General features: G+C 36.4%; 1 protein-coding gene across 1 annotated transcript; it reads right to left on the bottom strand.

Annotated features, from left to right (window-relative positions):
* Positions 1-1,951: 1,951 nt before the first annotated feature.
* Positions 1,952-20,738, bottom strand: ARF4 (ADP ribosylation factor 4). Its single transcript, NM_001034530.2, has 6 exons — positions 20,437-20,738; positions 11,935-12,015; positions 10,863-10,972; positions 5,541-5,612; positions 4,002-4,127; positions 1,952-2,136 (listed from the first exon to the last, which is right to left on the bottom strand). The coding sequence occupies exons 1-6, from the start codon at positions 20,501-20,503 to the stop codon at positions 2,050-2,052; spliced, it is 543 nt and encodes a 180-aa protein (NP_001029702.1). The 5' UTR covers positions 20,504-20,738; the 3' UTR covers positions 1,952-2,049.
* Positions 20,739-20,959: the final 221 nt, after the last annotated feature.

Raw genomic sequence — 20,959 nt, 5'->3', positions numbered from 1 at the left:
CCACATGCTAAGTAGCACAGTCAAAAAGTAAAATAAATAAGAATAAGCCATCATGCAAATCTTTATAAAGCCCATTTAGTGAAAACTAGGCAATTTTACATTCCTAGTGCAGTCATTTCCAACAATGGTGTAGTAAGAGCTGCCATATGCTGAAAGTAAGATTTTATGGATTCTCTTTATTCTGTCTTCAGAGTTCATGAAAGCACCCTTGACTTAACTTGGTTTAGTTTTTTTTAATTAATACAACAGTGTTAATTTAACTATGATCCCATCACTAAACCTACCATAGTTTTGCATCTCCTAGTCGAGGCCCATAAAACCACTCACACTATTTACCCTATCCAAGTTTTATTCAAGAAATAAGACCTTTCTTATTCAGAGGGAATAAGTTAGAGAAGTTAAACTTAAATAACCCAAGTTTAGCATACATTTTTCTCCCGGCAACCCGTTGGACAACTTTTTAAATTTTCTTTCACTTTGTCCAGGTTTTTTTTTTTTTTACAATTCAAAAATACACATTATTTTACAAGCATGTATTTGGTTTTAAAAGTAAGATTCCAATACATATATTTATCTAAGCCATTAATAATCATAAATGCAAGGTCTATAAAATATATATAGTCAAAAACCAAGTTACTCATTGGGTTACCAAGTTGAGTTCTTAGTAACTTCACAGATTAAGTTCATGAGGTACATACCTTATGGCAAAGAATTAGTCACTTTCTGCAGAAGTTCTGAAATTTGTGACAACTAAAAAAGAAAAGTGCTTGTGAACTTTGTTCTCCTACATAGGGGAGCAGCATCACTAACAACCTATGTATCACGCCATGCAAACAACACTTGGATGTTTTTTAACTAATGTGAGCTGTGAAACAAATACGTGCATATATACTTTGGGGGTAGTTCATTTTATTACAGCTTTTTACTCTTGATCTGACTTTAGAAATGTACAGCATCAAAATGGCATTTTATCAAAGAACACTACATTTTTGAAGCTGCTCCCCACTCTGTTATACACATGTTTAGCAACCCGTATTTTACTTCCAATTCAAACAATAAACTCAGTGGGATCTGTATGACTGTTCACAGTATGTAATAAATGCAAATCAACTCTGCTAAATAAGAAAAATCCATTTCAAACATCTTCAAGACTCAGGAAAAACAAACACCATTAAATGTTTTTATCATTTTATTAGGAATAATTCCAAATGGGTTATGAAGAAAACTTATTCATTGAGTTTGATGAGTTTTCCAAAAACTCTTAATGAAGATATGTTCACCAATAAACAATAAAACAGCAGAACTATCATATACTGGGCAAAGAGTCAGGCTGATACCAAAAGCAACATGCAACATAAAAAAGATACAATATAAAGGAAGACAATCTGCTGAGGATTAAAAATCATCTCCATATGCACTCTTTTTATCTAGCACAGAATTAATTATCAAATCTAAACCACACCAAGGTAAGCTTGGCTGATGGAAGCCAGGAGTCAATAACAATGGGGGTAAAAATAGAAGTTCCTCAGTGCAAGATCTGAATAGTGTTTCGGAGCATTTCCCTGGCTGGTACAAGCAGTATTAAAAAATCTTTTTGGCAAGGGGGGAAAATAAATACAAATGGAATGCTACATTTTTTTAAATCAGCAGACTGTCCCAGGAATGATAAAGGTATCATTAAAGTAGCAAGGGGTAACTTTAAAACATTATTCCTGTGGGCTCAAAAAAAAAAAACATTCAAAATGGATTTATTTAAAAGGTGTCACATTAGCTAAGTCCAGGCATTTAGGCTTAAGGGAAGTAAAATTAAAAGAGGACACTTTTTTTTTTCCCAAGTTAAGGAGAATCTCTTTAAAACCAAGCATATTGCTAAATGGCAACATTACACTTGGTAAACAATAATTGGCAACAAAATAAGTTTAAACGCAGTAATATTCTGCCCAAACCAGTCCCAGATACTGTTTAATAACCAAGATGCAAACTAATTTTGTTGTAACAAGCCTAGACCAATTCTATCAAACATGTCCTTGGTTAGATATCCAGCTTCATTTAACGTTTTGAAAGCTCATTTGACAGCCAGTCAAGTCCCTCATACAGACCGGTTCCTTGTGTAGCACAAGTGGCTTGAACATACCACTGTAAAGAAAGGACAACAAGAAAATGCTTGATTATATAATCAATGTTTAAAATTTCTTATTCAGAAAATTATTTTTCAGGGGAATTAGTAGGTACCATAAATAAATAGAAAAAAAGGGATAAAATATATAAAGTCATAGGAACTAAAGTTGTCAGTGAGGTAAAGTATTATTATATCTCACAAATGACTAATTTTATATCCAATAAAATATAAAAAGCATATAACTGCTGAGGGTTAAAAATCATAAATCATCTGCATATGCACTCTTTACATCTAGCACAGAACTAATTAGCTATCATATCCAAACCCACCAAGGTAAGCTAGGCTGATGGAAGCTAGGAATCAATAATGGGCAGAGGAAAAGAAGTTCTGCTACTCATTCATTACATTTAACCAACTACTACATTATCTGAATGTTCACAGGAAGATTTGTATTAATAACTAATAATACCCAGTTGGTCCTTGTTTCTCATAAAACTAAGTTCAGAGTAGAGGAAGCAAAATTTTCAAAGAGTAGGGATTGCTGATATTTCAGAGGCAAGCTTTTCCAAGAATTTCACTGTCTTTAGTCTCATGCACCCCAAAAGTTCCACTCTTTAAAATGTCTACGAATGTTATCTTCAGTAACTATATCAAATGCCATGAAAATTTACAAATACCAAGAAGAAGACCTAGAAAGTAATTTAATTATCTTTATGGGATGATTTATTAATTTTCTTTATTGACCAGTTTTATTTTGCTTAAAATAAAGACCTTCTTTTAATGTTGCAAAGTCACTTCAAGTCTACCATATGCTGCCAATTATTACTTGAACACCAAAGACCCTAATAACCTAGAAGGCTGGGAAAAAGCATGAATTCATATCTCCTCAGCATGGAACAGAGAACGCAGTGGCACCCCACTCCAGTACTCTTGCCTGGAAAATCCCACGGACGGAGGAGCCTGGTAGGCTGCAGTCCATGGGGTTGCTGAGGGTCAGACACGACTGAGCGACTTCACTTTCACTTTTCACTTTCACGCATTGGAGAAGGCAATGGCAACCCACTCCAGTGTTCTTGCCTGGAGAATCTCAGGGACGGGGGAGCCTGGTGGGCTGCCGTCTATGGGGTCACACAGAGTCGGACACGACTGAAGCGACTTAGCAGCAGCAGCAGCGTGAAAAACTGGCATCGTTTAGTCTGTCCTATTTAAATTAGCCTGGGGCATGTTAAACCGTGAATACAGTTATTGTCATACCACAGTATTTGCCTTGTTGACAAGTTAATGAAAAACTATTGTAAAGCACAAACTACAAAAACAGTTTGTGATATTTTTATATATAAAATAGTATATTGTATTTTGCTGATACTTAAATAACTGATCTAAAATGATAAGCTATTGGAGAGAAAATAAATATTTGTTATAATTCAAAACTCAAAACTTGTTTAATATCATAGTTATAGTCCCTGCACAAGTTTAGTGCTACCATGAAAACAGTACCAAATAGTATTTAAAATACAGCTCATAAATATAGGAGTTTTAAAAAGAAAACCTAACCACAAAATATGTACTGCAGAGTTATATAAAAGATAGGTTTAAAATAAAGCCTAAAAGAGCTCATTTTTATATAAGCAAGAGTCTCTTATAGGTTTTTTTTGGCTGCACTGCAAGGCATGAGGGATCTTAGTTTCCCCAACCAGGGTTTGAACCCATGCTCCCTGCAGTGAAGAGTGGCGTCTTAACCACTGGACTGCCAGGGGAGTCCCTGTAGCTTTTAAAAAGATGTGCTCACTACCCGTTTCAAAGAGGACAAGTAAGTTATAAATATTTAAACTAAATACTAGCTTAAAAAATTATCCTAATAATTGAAACTCCAAATACTTACTGTTCTGTTACGAAGGGACTGAAGACCTAATTTATCTGTCATTTCACTAATGGCCATAGCATTCGGCAAGTCCTGTTTGTTTGCAAAAAGCAGCAACACTGCATCTCGCAACTCATCTTCCTGAAGCTAAAAATGAAAACTAAGACTTTAACAACTATCAAATCAAAATTCAACTGTTGTACAAACTAGGTAAAACACTGTCTTCCTACATATATACATCATTTATTCAACATTACATACATTATCAAACATCGAACCAATAATCATACACCTACAAGTATAACAAAACTATTCTCTTTAGTAAATCATCCTATACTTTGTTAAGGTAAATAATTCATTCAGTCTTGACAGTTACCCACAGAGGACGAGGACTGGCAAGGACAAGAAACACACATAGGAATAAACATTTATGGGAGAACTTTATGGTATTTAATTGTAAACTTATTTACATGGTGAGTCTTTCTGGACTTTTATACTTTCTAGTCAGCTGGATCAAACAGTGGGAAAATAATATAGTGATTAGGGCATAGTAGTATCATGAAAAATATAAGAATAATACCAAAAGCTGAAGCTGGTAGGAATCAAATACTGATATGAGACAAAACTCGGAAACTTATGCTAAGTACAAAGTGAAAGAACCTTTTAAAACGTTAACAAAAGACCATATGCATATATACAAGGGAGTGTGGAGTGGAGGGAAGGTATGGGGGACGAATGCTAATGTTTATAGGATTTCTTTTGGAGGTGATGAAAATGTTCTAAAATTCAACTGTGGTAATGATTATACAATTTTATATACTAGAAACCATTGACTTCTATATATCAAATGAGTGAAGTTATGGTATGTGAATTATATCAATAAAACTTTACCAAAAAAAGATGGGGAAAAAAAAAAGAGTAGAAGGGGTAATATTTGACTGAGACATAAAAAGCACCAGTTACACATAAAACAGCACTAGGGTTTTATAAACTTCACTCAACATTCTTAGGAGCAATGAATGATAATATTTCAGTAAATATTTCACAGCTGTAAGTCTGAAACCATGGCAAAGTTCCTCAACAATCGCCCCCCCAGGATTTTTAACAATATGAATATACGAAAATATTAATCTAATATATGGCAAGGCCAAAATGCCACCATCAACCAAAATGCTATATCCTTTAGCTGGAATTTTTTATCATGGTTGATATTACAAAACATTTTGAAGTTATATATTATAGGTACAGTATAGAGAAAACTGAACCCAATGACCTTGGGAACAAGGATTCCAAGGTCACAAACACTTCAAAATGGGAGAGTCATCCACAGAGCATTCTACACACTGGGCTTTCCTCCCAATTTGCTGAAGCAGTCACTCATTCATGAGTATAAATTTTCATGTGCAGTCTTAAGAACCTGTGAATATAGTTCCTCAAGGTTCTTTCTAAGCTCACTAATGTAATCAGATTACAGTAAAAATGTACTGACCACTAATATCACCACTGTCACTCAGAAAATAACGTTATCTTATAAATGATAAATTTAAAAAATATTCTCACCATTTTCTGCAGCTCTTCTGCTCCTTCCTGAATTCTTTCACGATCATTGCTATCTACCACAAAAATAAGACCCTGAAGAAAAATTGTTTAAATAAATTATAAGTTAAATTTAAAACACAAAATAAACATGAAACCTAAATATACAGGCAGCAAGACTATATCAAGAGTTAAGTGCTAGGAAGCAAGTTTTCTTACTTAAAAAAAAAAAAGAAAACACAGAGCAATAAAAACTAAAAACAGATTTGAGCACTATTTGTGATTTTTAACTTATCAATGCTATTTCCAAAAAAAACAAACCCTTACTCTTTTTCCAACCACACTAAAGAATAAACTTTATCCCTTTCCCCTGCCCTTGCAAGTTTAAGTGCAGGTAAGTATTAGTAACAAAATGGCCACAAAGTGGGCACAGAAGTATAAAGGAAGGACAATCCAATTTAGATCAAAGGACAATCCTAAAGATTCAATTTACTAACTGAATTAGCTTACTCGAAGGCATGCACAAAATGAAACTAAAAAAAGAGGAAGGAGGGCACTTCAGTAGTTTTTATATGGTTCATATAAAAAGAAAGTCTTACTCTAGAATGCTGCCTGCCAGTTCCAGAATCAGGGCAAGAAAGTTTTAAGCGAACTATATCAAGAAAAATTCAAGAATGACTTGATCAAGTAATAAATTCTTAACAAAAAAGAAGACAGTAGCCATTCTTAAAAGATAGTCATATATTAGAAATTTATACTACAAAAGAATTAGAATTTTATACTAATTGGGAAGGAATTAGCTGAATTAAGATTCTTCCAAAAACTTTCAAATGGAAAAGTATACAATTTTAGGTTAGAGAGAGACAGGGCAGATTTGTTAAAATACATCCCTATTGTACCAAGTATTATTATTCTCCCCACAACCTGACCCAAGTATTTTTAATCTTCTGCCACTTTATCACAAACTGTCTTGTGCTATTATTTGTGTAAGTCATCACATTAAATTCACTGAGGGATTAATCCTCTCGGTATTATCATAAAGCTTGCTAAGCACCATGCCAATAAGTATTTCAGGCTACGGACATTAAATGACACATACCTTCTTTTGGTCTAGAAAACTTCAAGCCCATTTCCTTTATCTCTGCAGGAAATCATTTTAAACACTCTACCCTTTGAAAAAAATTTTGGTGCTTTGAGAGCCAGTATATCGTAGTGGATAGATTTTATTTTTTTGGGCTCCAAAATCTCTGTGGTGACTGCAGCCAAAAATTAAGATGCTTGCTCTTTGGAAGAAAAGCTACGACAAACCTAGACAGCATGTTAAAAACCAGCAACATCACTTTAGCTGACGAAGGTCCATATATGGTCAAAGCTATGGGTTTTTCCAGTAGTCATGTACAGATGTGAGAGGCGAACCACAAAGAGGCTGAGGACCGAAGAATTGATGCTTTTGAAGTGTGGTGTTGGAGAAGACTCTTGAGAGTCCCCTGGACTGAAGGAGATCTAACCAGTCAGTCCTAAAGGAAATCAACCCTGAATATTCACTGGAAGGACTGATGCTGAAGCTGAAGCTATAGCTCCAATTCTTTGGCCATCTGATGTGAGGAGCTGACTCAGTGGAAAAGGCCCTAATGCTGAGAAAGATTGAGGACAGGAGGAAAAGGGGGCAACAGAAAATGAGATGATTGGATGGCATCATAGACTCAATGGACCTAAGTCTGAGAAAACTACAGGAGATAGTGAAGGACAGGGAAGCCTGGTGTGCTGCAGTCCATGGGGTCACAAAGACTTGGACACAGCTTAGCAACTCAAACAACAATGGCATAGTGGAAAAATAACAAATTCAAATCCAAGCAATGGTTATTAATTATATAAATTACCTAGTCTTTGAACATGCCTCCTATTCTATAAAATAAAATACTAACTTTTTAAGCCTACTAAAGATTAAACATAATCACAGAGGTATAAAAGAATCTAACATTTGTATTTGGCATATCACAGGCATTTAGTAACTGTCTCCTTTTCCTCCTATCCCGAAAGTTAGTCCTTTTTAGAACCTACTTCTCTAGAAGAGGTAATGCCTCTAAACGGATCTAATTTTATCTGGACTACTAACAATCTATTTTTATTGTTTAAAATGCAAATAACACTGTCAGTCCCAACATAACCTTGAGAGGGAAGGTTATTTTAGAAATAAGTTTAAGTTATTCACTTCCTGAGACAGCACAGAATCAAGAGGCTAGAAAAGTTAGGACTCTAAAAATGGCTAGTCTAAGAAAAGACTACTTAAAAAGCCAAATATTTACTTATTTGTTTAGAATAGGAAAATAATTTCAATTATACAAAGAGGAATTTACTGCAATAAACAACGTGTCATGGATTGTTAATATAAGTTAGAGAAAGTATAGTTAAATGGAATAATTAGCTTCTAAAAGAACTTATCATGAATGTTGCAAAAGATAGCTTTAAAAGGATAGTGGTGATTACATTAGGTAATCATAAAGCTTTCTCCAGCAGCCTGGAGGTCCCTGGGAAGAAGTACTTGCACTTTCAATTCTAGGGTGGTCCAGAGAGACCAGGAATGAGTCTAATTACAAGTTAAAAGAAAATTAAATAGCAGTCTAAACAAGTCAAGGAATACGACCAGGATTACCTTTGGTCGAGAGTTAAAGGCTTAAAAACATGGAAACAATCTCTACGTCCATCAACAGATGAAAGGATTAAAGAAGATGTAGCACATATATACAACAGAATACTCCTCAGCTGTAAAAAAGAATAAAATAATGCCATTTGCAGCAACATGGAGGACCTACAGGTCATATTAAGTGAAGGAAGTCAAGAAAAAGAAAGACAAATACCATACGACACCACTTACATGTGGAATCTAAAATAGAACATAAACAAACGTTATCTACAAAACAGAAACAGGCTCACAGACATAGAGAACAGACTTGTGGTTGATAGATGGGGGTGACTGGGAGCCTGGAATTAACAGATGCAAACCAGTATATATAGAATGGATAAACAAGCTCTTATTGTATAGCACAGGTAACTATATTCAATGCCTCGTGGCAAACCATAATGGAAAAGAACATGTAAAAGAATATATGTCTATATAACTAAGTCACTTTGCTGTACAGCAGAAATTAAAACACTATAAATCAATTATACTTCAATAAAATTATAAAAATTAAGTTAGAAAGAGTTAAAGGTTTAGGATTACCAGTTTTATATCATACCAAATTTATTTCAAAAGTGTGTTCTCTAAAAAATGCCTATGACTTACTTTAAAACAATCCAGAAGGCAGAATATATAATAAAGGAATATCAATTAAACAATACTGTCCATATCCTAATAACTGAAGTTGAGTAATACATATGTGGGAGTATTATGCTATTCTTTACATTTGTATATATTTGAAAACTTCCACAACAAAGTTTTAAAATATAACTCACGTTAAAACATTTTCTAACCACAGCTATGTTAATGAATAGGCCTCCCTGTGGCTCAGATGGTAAAGAATCAGCATGCAATGTGGGAGAACCAGGTTTGATCCCTGGATCACAAAGATTCCCCTTGGAGAAGGGACTGGCAACCCACTCCAGTATTCTTATTTGGAGAAGCTCATGGACAGAGGAGCCTGGTAGGTTACAGTGCCTGGTGTCAGAAAGAGTCAGACACAACTGGGCAACTGATACTTTCACTTTCATGTTAATGAACAGAAATACTTTTATTTTTTAATAAAAGTATGTCATTTACTTAACACGACGTGCTACTTAAACCTGACTGTTTCAGCCATTCACCTGGAGTATTCACTGCTACCTGGTGGCAATAAACCTCACTTGTATACAATGTTATAAGAAGTGGAATCAAATATGACATTTGCACATGGTAAACATAGGAAGTGCTTGTAACATCACACATTACTGTTTTTTACAAACCTTTATCAACTCCAGTAGTAAACAAAAACTAGTAAGAAACCCCTCATGTGGTAGAAATCACCAGAGTTGGGACCTACTTAACTGAAAATGTAAAACAAGAACCAGCTCTCCAGTCTTAATTGTCATTCCAAGCTTCAGTTTCCTCATATGTAAGAGTTAAGACTACCACAGTGGTTCTTAAGAGGGAGCAATTTTGTCTCCAGGAAATATTTTGCAATACGTGGAGACATTTTTGGTTGTTGCAACTGGACTGGGCAGGGGAGACTATGACTGGGTAGATTACAACTAGTGGATAAAGGCCAATAATGCTGCCAACCACTCTACAATGAATGCAAAGGAGAGCCCTCTCTATACTCATTAACAAAGAATTAACCATCCTGAAATGTCAAAAATGCTACTGCTGAAAAACCCAGGATTGGAGCCTAAGGTCCCAAACCAGCAGCATTAGCACCATCATGTGAGAATATGCTAGGAATGAAGAATCTCAAGCCTTACTCAGCCAGGTCCCACTGAACTGACCTGTATTTTAACAAATACCCAGGTGATTCATAGGCAGGTTAAAGTTTGAGAAACACTACTGATGTCTAGTTTATGTTGCCAGAGATTCTGAATCAAGTGGTCAGGTATTATGCTTAGGTTTTTGAGGCTTTTAATATTCTCCAGGTGACTTTAATATGCAATCAAATTGCAGAATTCCTGCTCCATAGGATCACTAAAGTCTCTTCCATGTTAGTATCATACATACTACATGATAATACAAAAATACTTCACAAATCAACAGAGAAGTTAGAGCTTCTATATTTTTTCCTCATGTATCTTAAAAAACTCTTCACTGAGTTAAATGAAAGTGAAAGTGAAGTTGCTCAGTCGTGTCCGACTCTTTGCGACCCCATGGACTACAGCCCACCAGGCCCTCCGTCCATGGGATTTTCCAGGCAAGAGTACTGGAGTGCGGTGCCATTGCCTTGTCCGTTAACAGCGACTAGGCATATTATATTTACTTGGAGCTGGTGTACTTGGTGAAGCCTTAGGGCCCTCACTGCAGTACATTCATTAAAAACTACAATGACAGAAAGCTATACTTTTAGAAGAAAGATCTTACTTCTAAGATTCTACACTAAGAATCAAACCAACAGAACTACTGATAAGACATCTAATTCAATCTTGAGAGCCATCCCAATTCACCTTCCAAAATATTACTATGATAATTATTTAACTTTTCTACCCTAGGTAATTTAGTCTACAAAGGCACGAAGGAGAGAGTCCACTGAAGAACACGGAAGCACTGATAAGAATGCCAACTCACAGAGTGAACACGAATATCCAAGTAAACAGTATTTATTAAACTTTATAACATGAAACATATAAAGAGAAGTTATAAAATGTATAGCATTCCTTACTTACCTGGGTATTTTGAAAGTAATGCCTCCAGAGAGGCCTAATTTTATCTTGACCACCAACATCCCATACTGTGAAACAAATGTTCTTATATTCTACTGTTTCCACATTAAAACCTACATAAAAGAAAAAAAGAGAAGACCATTGTGCACAGTGTCATTCAGAAAACAACCCCTTTGATTGTGGAATTCCCTCAGAATTGGTTTTTGTTTTTTTTTAAGTCCTAATACAGCATATTAAAAAGCAAAGACATTACTTTGCCAACAAAGGTCCGTCTAGTCAAGGCTATGGTTTTTCCAGTGGTCATGTACGGATGTGAGAGTTGGACTGTGAAGAAAGCTGAGCACCGAAGAATTGATGCTTTTGAACTGTGGTGTTGGAGAAGACTCTTGAGAGTCCCTTGGACTGCAAGGAGATCCAACCAGTCCATTCTGAAGGAGATCAGCCCTGAGATTTCTTTGGAAGGAATGATGCTAAAGCTGAAACTCCAGTACTTTGGCCACCTCATGCGAAGAGTTGACTCATTGGAAAAGACTCTGATGATGGGAGGGATTGGGGGCAGGAGGAGAAGGGGATGACAGAGGATGAGATGGCTGGATGGCATCACCAACTCGATGGACCTGAGTCTCAGTGAACTCCGGGAGTTAGTGATGGACAGGGAGGCCTGGCGTGCTGCGATTCATTGGGTCGCAAAGAGTCGGACATGACTGAGCAACTGAACTGACTGAATACATAATCAACAAAGGTAAAAACCCAAGACAGATACAATGATGCATATATGTTATTAATGGCACATTTGTCCAAACCCACACAATGTACCAAACCTTAAGTATATGGACTTCGGATGATTACGATGTGTTAATGTATGTTTATTAATTGATAAAATAAGTGATATTGATGATGGAGAGGGCAATGCATGTGCAGAGGAAGAGGACATTCGGGAAATCTCTGTAGTTTCCTTTCAATTTTTTTGTGAACCAAAAACTACTCTTAAAAAAAGTCAAAATTACACTGTATTCTATTTCACTTTATAATACATTACTGTGATATAAATAAAAGTCACTGTAAACCTTCTTACCAATGGTAGGAATGGTGGTGACTATCTCCCCTAACTTCAGTTTATACAGAATGGTCGTCTTGCCAGCAGCGTCCAATCCAACTAGAAAAAGACATTACAGATTTTAAATCTGGACCAAAAGGACACACCAAGATACAATTTTACAACAAATTTTTAGTTTGAAAGCAAAAGTTGACTCGTCAAGGCACTAATGAATTAGAAATGAAATCACCTCATTTCTAGCTCACGAAGACTACACTTCCTAAAAAAGCCATTTCCATTTTCCTTTCTAGACCTAGAGAGATAGCATGGGGTCACTTAAGGAAAAGAGGTCAGAGAAATTAGCTATAAAATAAAGGGACCTGATCAAGTAATCTAAGATCTCTTTCAAGTCCTCATTAATTCTATGAAATACTACCATTTTAAAAAACACAAATTAGAAATGGGATCAGAGAACACATAAGAACAAATTAAGAGCAATCTTTAAGACTGACAAAGTCAATTCCCTTTAATATAACAAGAAAATTTTAAGTAAAGGTCTTAATGTTAGAGGAAAAACTGTATATAACTATGCCCTTCTTAAATTATAAAGATGAGGCCAACTTTACCCGTATCTTAATCCATTTCAACATCAAATATGCAGAAGTGATACAAAAGACTGGTTAATTTGGGTTGTTAAAACTGCCCTGTCATGCTCATCTCCAATGTAAGTAATGCCTAAATTCTTAAAATTCCTTTGAGGCAGGTGGATATAAGTAGGGAGGAATGTACTTGCTTCTGAGAAAAGCATGAATCTTTGAAAATCTGCACATACTACATTATTTGCTAAAGCCTTCAAAAATGGAAGGTCAATACCTAATAACCTCATTGAATGGATTCTTCATCTAAGCAATCACATTTGGTCACCTACATGAACACTATCACAGATTTTAAAATCAATTCAACTAAGTATTGACTTAAGCAAGGATATTTTACTTCAGAGCATGACTTAACAAAGGAAACCCATGCTGTTAAAAAAAAAAAACAAAAACTGAAATCACCTAATGTATCTAATTTACATTCCTGTGCAAGTAGTTTAACTTTTATCAGTTAGTCCAAAATGAAATCAAAGACTAGAGTAGGCTATTCAAATTCCTTCTACCTATATAACAATCCTATCTGTTCTGTATCCTACAATGGGGAGAGCTTTAAGATCTCCTTGGAATTGCAAGGCAATTATACTCCCCCAAAATTAATATAATATTTTATTATTTTATTAATAAAACATAATAAAATTTTAAAAAGAAAAAAGGGCTACAGGAAAGTATGAGAAAGTATGTCATTAAAGAGATATGAAAACTATTAAAAACAATCAAACAGAAACTCTGGAGTTAAAAAGTACAATATCGAAATGGAAAAACACCACTAAGAGTTCAACAGCATATCTGAGCTGGAAAAAAAAGTAATCAATGAGCTTTGAGATAGGTCAACTGAGACTATTCACACTGAGGAAAAGGAAAAAAAAATAATGAAGTAAACGGAGTATCAGAGACCAGAGGGACACCATCAGGGATACCAAAATATGCATAATGAGAGCCCCAGAAAAGGAAAGAGAAAGAATATCTGAAGAAACAGTGACTGAAAACTTCCCAAAGTTAATGAAAAACACTAATATCTACACACCCCAAAAGCCAAAAAACTCGAAGTAGGATGAACTACAAAAAAAATTAACACTTAGATTGTAAACAAAGTGCTGCAAGCTAGAGAAAGAAAGCATCTTGAAAGCAGCAAGAGAGAAAATGATTCATCATGTACAGAAGACTCTCAATAAGATTAAATGCTGATTTCTCATCAGAAACTATGGAAGCCAGAAGGCAGCAGGATGTTATATTCAAAGTAATGGAAGAAAGAACATCCATCAAGAATCCTACGTCCAGCAAAACTATCCTTCAAAAATGAGAAAGTAAGACGTTTCCAAATAAAAACTAAGATAATTTGTTACTAGTAAAACTATCCTACAAAAAAATACTAAACGGAGTTTCAAACTTACGTGAAAGGACTCTAGATAATAATGTGAATCCATATGGAGAAATAAAGAGCACTGGCAGAAGATAAAAAAAAGAAAGGGTTTGAACTGGAGTCTCCCACATTGCAGATAGATTCTTTACCATCTGAGCCACCAGGGAAGCCAGGTAAAAGACAACTACATATTAAATAAAAGGCAGTTTAAAAAACAATCTCCATGGAGACGCAGGCATTTTATGCTGTCTTACTCCTGTATCCTCTAATCACTGTTCCCCACTTCTTCATACTGAAACTGTTTATTCTACGCAAAATATTATTGACACTTAAAGTTAAGAGCCACACTCTAAGCCCTCACTTATGGACATAAGAAAAACAAACCATTAACAGGAACTGCTTTATTCTCACCTAGGGATGGATCAAACCCGTGTTACTCCGCAGAGCAAGGGCAGAGTCTTAACCACTGGACTACCAGGGAAGCCCCTGTTTTATTTTTTAACTATGGAACAGTAGCAAACATATCAGAAAACATAACTTTAAAAAGATACACAAGGAAACACAAGCAGCTACGTTAGTTTAGCATTCTCAATAAAAATACAGAGGACGAAGGGATGAACAACAGTATCTTTTCATTGGTGGAAAAAGCTTTAAGTATCTTGAGTCTAAATCCTCTTCAGGCAGTTTTTATCAAATTTTAAAATAAAGCAAAATTCACCTTTAGCTAAGTCCAAATACCATTAGCCCAAGTCAGAAGAACTGAAACAAATGCTGATTAGAAAAAACACTTGTAGGGAGACTCCCTGATGGTCCAGTGGTTAAGAATCCGCCTCCCAACCCAGGGGACAGGGGTTTGATCCCTGGTCCAGGAACTAAGATCCAACATGCCAGAGGGCAACTAAAACCATGCACCACAACTACTGAGCCCATATTCTGCAACAAGAAGCCACTGCAATGTGCACCGCAACTAGAGAGTAGCCCCCACTCACAACTAGAGAAAGCCCACGGGCAGCAGTGAATACCCAGCACAGCCAAAAATTAATTAACAAAAAAAAAAATTTTTTTTTAATTTGTGTTTAGTTTGGAGAACTCATGTATACACCTGTCCTCACTGGAGGTCCAACTGGACCTCAAGTCTTAGTTTAAAAACAATGTTAGTCCAAAAATATTGACAAGGAATGAAAGAAATCCAGAACAAATAATGATTACATAACTACTTTAGGTTATACAAAACATTCAGGTAATTAAACTTTTCTTTAAATGACAATTTATACCTGTTTGTATGCATAATTAATATCTTTCTACTCTATACAGAGTATAGAGCCTTTTTACACAATAAACATGTATTGATTTCATTAAAAAGAAAATATTTCCCAAGTAATGTCTTTCCTTTACTAAAAACTGTTGGGACTAGTGAAAACTCATCAGGATGACTGCTTAAGAGACAATATTTTATATGTTTATTTTAATTGAAAAAAGAGGAAAGCATTTACAAAAATAGTGCATCCATAAAGTTTTTTTAAGCATCTGTAAGCTATTTTTAAAATTTTAAGACAAGAGTTAAGTGACTCACAGCCATATACAAGACTCTAAAATCACAAAGATTATCTTTTTTGAGTTGCATCTAAAATAAGTGTGTATAAATGCAAGCCATAAGTTTTGAGGTATTTTTATCATGAAGTTTAAGATGCATTAATGTATATCATCACTCATTATATAGTTCTATATTCAAAAAAATGTTAGTATAACAATTCTGTGCCACTTTAGTGATTTCTTAAGTATGTATTTTCTTAATGTTGCAATATTTGGCAATGAGATTTCTCCACGAAATGAAGCTATAACCAATCCTCAACTAGCCAAGATAAGACTCTAATCTGTACAGGCCAGTAATGTCCTCCCCCTCCCTCTCACCCTCATAAACAAGTCACTGTTTTGAAAGATATACTGGAATTACTTGTTCTCCTTGACTGGACCTACACTTCGACGGAACAGTCAAAAGCAGCAAAACTGTCCCCCAAATCTTTTGGCAATCATTAGAAATACTTTAAGTCAAAGAAAATAGATTGCAATTACCTCAACTTGGGAAAAAACCAAATGCAAAAAAGAAAAAAGACTGAAAAGAAACAAGTATATTTTCAGTAAGTCAGGTTTCAGTTAGGATATTTTTCTTCATGTTTTGTTTTTCTTTCAGATTTTCTACAAGGAAGCTTAAAATAAACTTCATAATAATTTTTAAATAATTAAAAATCAAGTCCTTATTGTGTTCCAAACACAATACCAGGTGACTGCATACATTTTGTAATTTAACCCTCACAATAACTCTCCATTTTTGAAATTCAGAAATGTTCTCAGAGTCACAGGAGTAGTAAAACAGATTTTAAAACACAAGATCTTTTCGAGAAACTAGATCCATACATAGCTGCAGGAATGTGAAAAGGTGTAGCTGCTTTTGAAAAAGTTTGTCAGTTCCTCAATATGTAAACATAATTAAGAATAACCCAACAGTCCCATTCCTAGCTAATTTACCCACAAGAATTAAAAATATATGCCTCCACAAAAACTGCATGAATGTTCATAGTAGCATAATTTGTAAGAACCAAAATGTGAAAACTACATTTCCATCAACTGATGAATGATAAACAAACTGTGGAATATATCCATACAATGGAATTACAATTGGGCCATAAAAAGGAAATGGAGTACTGATACAAGCTATAATGTGTCAGTATAATGAACCTTGGAAACATGTTCAATGAAAGAAGGCAGACACTAAAGTCCACATATATCCTGAACAAACAAGACCACAGCAACAGAAAGCAGAAAAATGGTTTGTTGCAAGATGGAGCGATGAGGAGCAGGAGTGACTGCTAAAGTGGTGGCGTTTCTTTCTGGGCTGATGAAATGATTTAGAATTAACACAGTGGTAGGAGTTCCCTAGTGGCCTAACGGTTCGTTTTTGGGGCTTTCACTGCAATGGTCCAGGTTAGATCCCCTCTCAGAGAAATAAGATCCCACAGCCACCAAAAAAAACAAACAAAAAAAAGGTGGTGTTAATGGTTATACAACTTTGTGAATATACTAAAAATCACTGAATTATACACTTTAAATCAATGAGTATTATGTGAACTACATCTCAATTTTTTTTTAATTAAAAACAATCTTAGGTCTGATGCCAGAGTACTCATATATCAACATTCTTCCCTCAGGTTTGCTTGGTGGACCCAGAGTACATTAATATTTTATCTAATTCCTCAGAGGTTCAGTTATCAAAACTGACACTGATGCGAACAGGTGTACAGGAAAATTTAATGAGCTTGGGTTTTGCTTCTACCCAACAGCTCAGGGATGTCAGCACTTTGATTACTGTGCTATTAATTAGTAGCAAATTATCAGTCTCTGATAGAAATACCTCATAATAATACATGAGGGTGCACCTAAGGGTGGCTTCATCAACATCTAATGGCATAAAGCTAAGGATTTTTGCCTCTTCTATCATTTCCCTCCATCATATAACTAATCAGAAGACCTCCCCCCTTTTTTAAAGGCTGGCAATTATGTTTTCAGTTAATGACCTAAGGAAAAAGTCATAATAAACTAAGTCAAAAAGAACACAAGGCTATATACCACAACTACAATTCTAGAGAAACAAAAACTTTTTCTTAAAGGCTAAAAGTAAATATAACAAATAGAGTGGAATGGTGGAATTACAAGATACCAATTATTCTTTTTCACATCTTCTAAATTTAACAAAAAGGACCTTATTTTTAGAATCAAGACCAAAATTTTTAAGTTACATAGTAAATATATGGTCCAAAAAAGCCAATCACATGTAAAATAACACAAATCTACACTGGATTAGCAATTTTTTGAAAGCCAACACTTTTTCAGCTTTTCAACAGGCAATAACTTGCAAGTTTAAAGAGAGAAGAATTAATAACTCCTCTACATAACATATTGTTTTCAAATATAAACAACATTTAGGGAGTCATTTACCAAAATTACATCTCATCACAAATTAAAATATGGAGATCATACTGAACACAGAATAAAGGAACTACATGAAAAATCTAAGGTGGTAACTGACTTTGAATTTAAGCTCAATCACATGTGATTTTTCCCTTTGGAGACAAATTAAATAATTTCTATCAATCTATAGTTTGATGTTACATTCAATACACTGTGTTATTTAAAATTTTTTAATTAGTTAACATAAAGTGCAACTTCAAACATCTTTTAAAATTACTTTAGCTTTCAGGAAAGCATGTGTACGAATAAAATGTAAAACTCCACAGTAATTTGGCAAACCAGATTCATTAGCTACCTGCTATCTTTCAATAATACTTTAAAATGGTAAAATCTGAAAAAGTCACTGACTCTTCAAGAAAGCATGAATTTTATCTAAGCCATATAAAGGAAAAGGAAGAACATATGCCTGTCAGAGAACATTAATAATGGAAAAATAATCTTTAATTGGTAATTCTAAACTTGGATGGGGCAGACACATTAAGATTATTTATGCTATCACTCATAAAGCTAGATATAAAAATCTATGAGTGATCAAACTTCCAAATCACCTATTTCACTATCCATACACATACTCCCCATATGGTTAATGCTTCGTTTGATGAGTTATCGTAAAAGTTGACCTTGTGATTTCACTATATTTAATCAAGGAAACCTAATTATCATGAATTAAAGTGCAAAACAAGAATAGCAAACCTAGTAGAAAATTTAACATCAAATGATTTAAATAATTTCAAATCATGACTTCTATTCCCTGCACAAAGACACGGTTATTTTTCTTCTTCCACTTTCTTTCATTTCTGGGGAGTAAGGGAGAGAAATGCTCCCCTAATACATATCAATATTTGAAAGTGCTTAGACCATACATAATTCTACCTTTCTTTTCTGAAACTTTCAGTCATTACAAAAGACCAAAGAAAAGAAAAACAAAAAGTTAGAAGAAATCTTATCAAATATAACACACTACACTTTCCAAGAACAGAAACACATACTAGGTCATCTCTTTAAAGAACACGCTGGAAATTCATTTATGACAGTCCAAAGGTCTCCCATTGACTTCAAATACTTCGGACTGTCGATTTTCAGGTACTTTTAAAGCTCAAACATTATGCTTACTTACCCTCCTAAAAATAATTTTTTCATAACTGAAATCTGATAAACTTTGAAAGAGAAAACACTTTCACTTATCTCTGAGAATAAATTATCAACAATTGTTTCAGGGATTGTGAGTAAGCTGGAATTAGAGTTAAGTGAAAAAAGAACCAAATGTGCATACCCTTAACCGTGGTGTATCTTGAACCTTGCTTCCGGGAACTTTCAAATAAAACCTCCCCTTAACTCCACTTCTCTAGAAAACAAGCTAATGAACCAACAAAACTCAATGTTTAAATTAAGCGAGGCTCCTCATAGCATTATTTAGGTTCACAGACGTAAGTTGTGATGTAAAAACTACTCACAGTACCATCGGGGAGACGCTGCTTACATCACTCAAGTGACAAGCCCCTGCTCCCTCAGCAGAGCAAAACACCGACCCTAAAGAGCAATTTCTTAAAAGCCCACCTTCCATAAGATTTTTTTAAAACACTCGTGTAATTACTACTTAACAAGGTCTCCCTAAAATCATGCGTCATGATGTTCACTTACTGAAAACTTGTCACCTGCTTAAAAAAAAAGTTTCTAAGCCTTCTCCCCCACCCCATTAAACTTTAGCCAGATGAATAAAAATTACGTACTTTGAAAACTCTCTGGTAAACCAAATATATTTAGCCCTTGAGACTGGCCAAAAGAAACATTCATGATAATCTCAAGTTTTCAAGGACATTAATAAGGAAAAGAATATGTATACATATATATGAGGCAGAATCCAGAGCGAAGCAAAGTTTAGCGAAGAGAGAGCGCGCTGAGGATTCCGGACTCCACGGAAAGCTAGGTGCTCCCAGGCCACCGCACTGGGCCTGGCCACTTCCTGCCCGGGCCGGCTCAGGGCAGTCGGCGACTGCTCGCTTACACAGCGTTGGGAGTGTGCAGAGTGTGTACACGGGGCGGAAAGGGGGAGGAGGAAGGCTGGAGTCGCCGGGCCTCCCCCTCCTTCCCGACCGCTGCTCACACCCGGGAAGAAGGGAGCCAGATCGCTCTCTCAGAATGGGCCTCGCCAGCCTCTTCCGGGCTCGGAAGATCCGAGAGTTCGCTACCCTCACATCCCCGCCCAATTGTGTCGGGCTTTCAATAAAACAAGCAGAAAAACGCCAAACTCAGAAAGAGGAAACCTTGCCCGCGGCGCACTTCCATCCTCTTCAACACATTTGCGGCGACAGCCCACCCTTCACCCCAACCTTCACCCCATTGTTCCCCTTTAGGAATTCCTCCCGACCCCCAGCTCGCTGCCCCTCCCCCACCACAGAGGACCGGGGGAAAAAAAAAAACAGGCCCCGAGGCCACCCCGAGCTTAGAGACCCGTCCGCCCCACCCGAGCCTTGTCTCCTTCCTCAGGCCCTTACTCACCCATCAAAATGCGCATCTGCTTCTTGCCGAAGAGGCGGGAGAAGAGGGAGGAGATGGTGAGGCCCATGGCGGTAGTGGCACTTGCAATGGGCAGGAGCAAAAGGGGTTTGGGGCGTCCCCGGGCCTTCTCCTTTTACGCTCCCAGAAAACTCAGCGAGGAAAGAGCTGCTGAGGAAGAAAGACGGCTGCGAGGACGGTTCGCTAGCCGGCGTGTCCGAAAAAGCTCCCGGACAGCGGGATGAGGACCTGCTCCAGGACTGGCGGGGCAGCTCCGGCTCCGGCGTTAAATCTTCGGCTGTGCCACGTCACGAGGCAGCCGCGGCAACTACGGCAGCGGCCCGGCCCCTCCAACGCGGACAGATTCGCGTCACCGCCGCCCCATCCCCCTGCGCTTCCGGCGCTTCCCGAACCACTGCGCCTGCGCAGGAGAGAGATTGGCCCATCTTCGCTGACGTGCGCCTCTGGCCGGCGTAGCCCCCCGGACGTGGCTCCTGGAGCCGGGCGAGGCCAGTTAGCCTCCGTG

Source organism: Bos taurus, chromosome 22 (assembly GCF_002263795.3).
Source record: "Bos taurus isolate L1 Dominette 01449 registration number 42190680 breed Hereford chromosome 22, ARS-UCD2.0, whole genome shotgun sequence".
Lineage (NCBI taxonomy): Eukaryota > Metazoa > Chordata > Mammalia > Artiodactyla > Bovidae > Bos > Bos taurus.
Note: the sequence above shows the minus strand (reverse complement) of the source record. Positions and strands in the feature narration are given on the sequence as shown.